This window comes from Ochlerotatus camptorhynchus, unplaced genomic scaffold, assembly GCF_037179485.1.
Source record: "Ochlerotatus camptorhynchus isolate MF236.1 unplaced genomic scaffold, CSIRO-AGI_Acam_v1.1 ptg000014l, whole genome shotgun sequence".
Taxonomy (NCBI): domain Eukaryota; kingdom Metazoa; phylum Arthropoda; class Insecta; order Diptera; family Culicidae; genus Ochlerotatus; species Ochlerotatus camptorhynchus.
Window position 1 is genome coordinate 1,215,182 of NW_027040506.1, and position 3,304 is coordinate 1,218,485.

General features: G+C 39.5%; 1 protein-coding gene across 1 annotated transcript; it reads right to left on the minus strand.

The window, feature by feature from the left end:
* Positions 1-303: 303 nt before the first annotated feature.
* On the minus strand, positions 304-987 carry LOC135701077 (trypsin-7-like). The gene has a single exon (XM_065221792.1). It carries the CDS (start codon positions 985-987, stop codon positions 304-306), a length of 684 nt encoding a protein of 227 aa, XP_065077864.1.
* Between the last annotated feature and the right edge of the window lie 2,317 nt (positions 988-3,304).

Sequence of the window (3,304 nt, forward strand, 5' to 3'; positions counted from 1 at the left end):
TCAATTTTCGTATATTGATGGCGAAATTGCCGGTTTTTTGTCAATACATTCTGAGGATTGACAAAGTGAAATTAAAATCAGCGTTTCGTCAATACTTGTCATCAATCATCGTCTTCAATATCACCTTTTCAATAATATTGTCAGTATGTCAATTTATTGTCAATATATTGATATGTGTAATGGGCGCTTAAGAAATATAAGCTAATACCCAGAAGGCAACAAGAAATTAAAAATAGAAGTAGAAGTACAGATTATGCCTGCTTATTACATCCTGAATACTTTATTGGTAAAAACAGTAACTTTTCAAATTCCAGTCTTCTGCCAGATCCACTTCCTCACGGCAGGAACGTACGTGTAGACTCCAGGTTTCCCTTGGACACCGCACCCTTGTCCCCAGGACACGATCCCCGCAAGCCTTCCGCCGCACATCAGCGGGCCTCCCGAATCTCCCTGGCAGGAGTCGTCATTATGACCACCGGCACACACCATCCTGTCCGAAACTTCACTCGGATACAGCATTTTTCTGCACGGAGTGATCCCAACCAGTGCTACCATGGCACTTTTCAGTTGCTGGTTGGGGTTCTTGGAATCCTTTGTCGTTCCCCAACCTGAAACGAGGCAGTCCTGGTTGATGTTATACATTTGACTGTCATCTCCCAACAATATCGCAGAGATTTTGTCTGAAAACTGAAACGGTTCAGTCATCTCCAGCACGGCCACATCGTAGTCGTACGATATCTTAGGAGTGTACTGCTCGTGGAAAATAATCTGCTTCACATTTCGAAGCTGGCCTTCCTTGTTCTTGTAGGTGGATCCAGCACGAACCGTAAGATCGGCTGCATTGGCTGTGTTCACACAATGCGCCGCCGTAATAATCCATTTGTTGGATATTAAACTAGCCCCGCAGAAGTGACCGAACTGTGGTCTGTTCAAGGAAACTGCGTACGGTACGTGTTGAATTTTGTCCATGTATCCTCCGACTATCATGAACTGATCAAACCTGATAGAATCGCACGAGTATAGAAAAAGAATGAAGGTTACTGCAAACGTTATAAAATTCATTTGAACAGGAAGAAGATTAGCCCTGATTCAGTCGATCGAACATTGGTAACTGAATGTTGAAAGCCAAGCTGGGCTCAGCTAGATTAGAATCAAACGAAACTACATTTTTTCGCGGATTTCATGTCCATTACAATCGATTCAACATGCTTTGGACCATGCCGAATTCGTACGACATAGCTTGTTTGGTGGGTTCAAGCAATAATAACGTAAGCAGCTTTTTTAATTTTTATTTTATTTTCTTTCTTCAATAGACATTTCAAGTAGTATCGTTATCTAGAACCTCATTTGACAACCACCAAAGTCTGAAGATCACAGATCCTTTCTTTATCACTTTTAAGGGGCTATTCATTGTGATTTCCGTAAAGCTGAACACCGTAGCATCATAGATGTATTGTCTAACATGGTATGGGAGAACATCCTTGATCCAGATGACGTTGAGGTTGCAGCGCAAACCTTTTCACATGTCTTGGCATATGTCCCGAAAAGAACTCACCACAAAGTGTCTCACCCTCCCTGGCAGACGAGAGAGCTACGTAGGTTGAAGCCAATCAGGGCTGTTACAACAGGCGCGGATTTCGCGATTTTCGCGGATTTGAACTTTCAGTCGCGAAAATCGCGGAAACATTAAATGGTGTCGCGAAAATTGCGAAGGGACTGATGTGCTTTCACAAAAATTGTTGAATTCATTGTAACCTTTCCGTTCCGGATTATTTTGCAGTCATCAATTTTGTTGTTCATTTGGCTCTCAATTTTTTACCGGTTCAATCCAAACACCCTGCAAATAATCGAGAAATGATCTCAATTCCATAAGTCACACCGGATTTAAACGGAAATTCCTTGAGGTGTGTCCAATGTGAATCATTTTCCTTTTTTTTTTTTCCCAATATGAACTTAGCATTTTTCGTTGTCAAATCATAAACGTATCGTATATATGTGAGTAATTGCCATATATACCGGTTCTCCGAATTGTCCTGGAGTTCAGTTGCTTTGTTCTACTATATCAACCAAGACTTCAATAATGTCTGTAGTATCGAAATATGTTCAAACAGATTCAAAGTGTCTATACAAGATGTTATAGGTTCTACTAGATCACCACCACATTTTTCTACTAGATCACCCAAGACTAATTCAATATCTTTATAAAGATCATCTATAATATATAAAGCTATAGTATCGAAATATGTCCGAACAAATTTGCAGTGTCTTTGTGGATCATGCCAACCTATTTCCGTGTATGCAAGGGTGTTTTATTATCTTCACTAATTACTCAGAATATATACTATACATAAATAACTGAAGATTGTTATTTTTTTTCAAAGGTTACACTCGATACTCCTTTAGCTCAGTCGTTAAAGGCGCAGCTACAAAGCAAGTTCATTCTGGAGGTGAGTGAGTTAGATTCTCGTCCGGACTTTTATTTTTTCGTTTTGGAAAATTTCTCTATTTTCTTGGGCATAGGATGGTACAGGCATAGAAAGCTCTTAATTAAAATGTGAAAGTACTTCAAAGAACACTAAGTTGAGAGCAGGCAATATGAAGCAATAAGCTTGAAATGCCATGTACACAAATGCTATTTTTAGGCAATGAAAACAGTTTTTTTTTGTCGCGGATTTCGCGGATCAAATTTATAAAATCTTGTAACAGCCCTGCAATCAAGAGAACAGCATTGAGAAGATTTACGAAGTATCGCACGCTTTCTCTGAAACTACATTATGTGAGGCTGAATCACATGTACCAGCGAGTCAGTCGTGAATGGTTTTCAATAGAGTCGGTGTATAATGAGTCACGCCAAGAGTGAAGCCAAGTCTACCTATTGAACTGTCAAACCGGCTACCTATCGTGCAAAATAAATAAACATTACGATGCTATGAAAGGTCCACGAAAGGTATTGCAATAAAATATAAAATATAATCGAAGAATTGAGCATAAACACGCAGTGAGCGTTAAATTGTCATGGGATACGCTCGGTTATGATTAGTAATGAGAATTTCTACTATTTTTTGTTAAGATAATTGGACAAAATCACTGATATAATGATTTACTACAGCCGCAATATTTTTTTCTTTCGCTAGAAGTCATTTGAAGCTGTTGTAGAAGTCCTCTGTTGCCAAGTGAAAAGAATGGGAATCTTCCGAAAACCGTGATGCGAGTTCAACTGTTTTTCTCTTGGCGTGACTCATTATACACCGACTCTAGTTTTCAAGTTTCCAACGAGGCATCCAGCGCAAACTCAAGCTACACC

Coding starts and splice junctions, on each gene's coding strand:
- LOC135701077 (XM_065221792.1), bottom strand. CDS start 987: ATGATAGTCGGAGGATACATGGACAAAATTCAACACGTACCGTACGCA.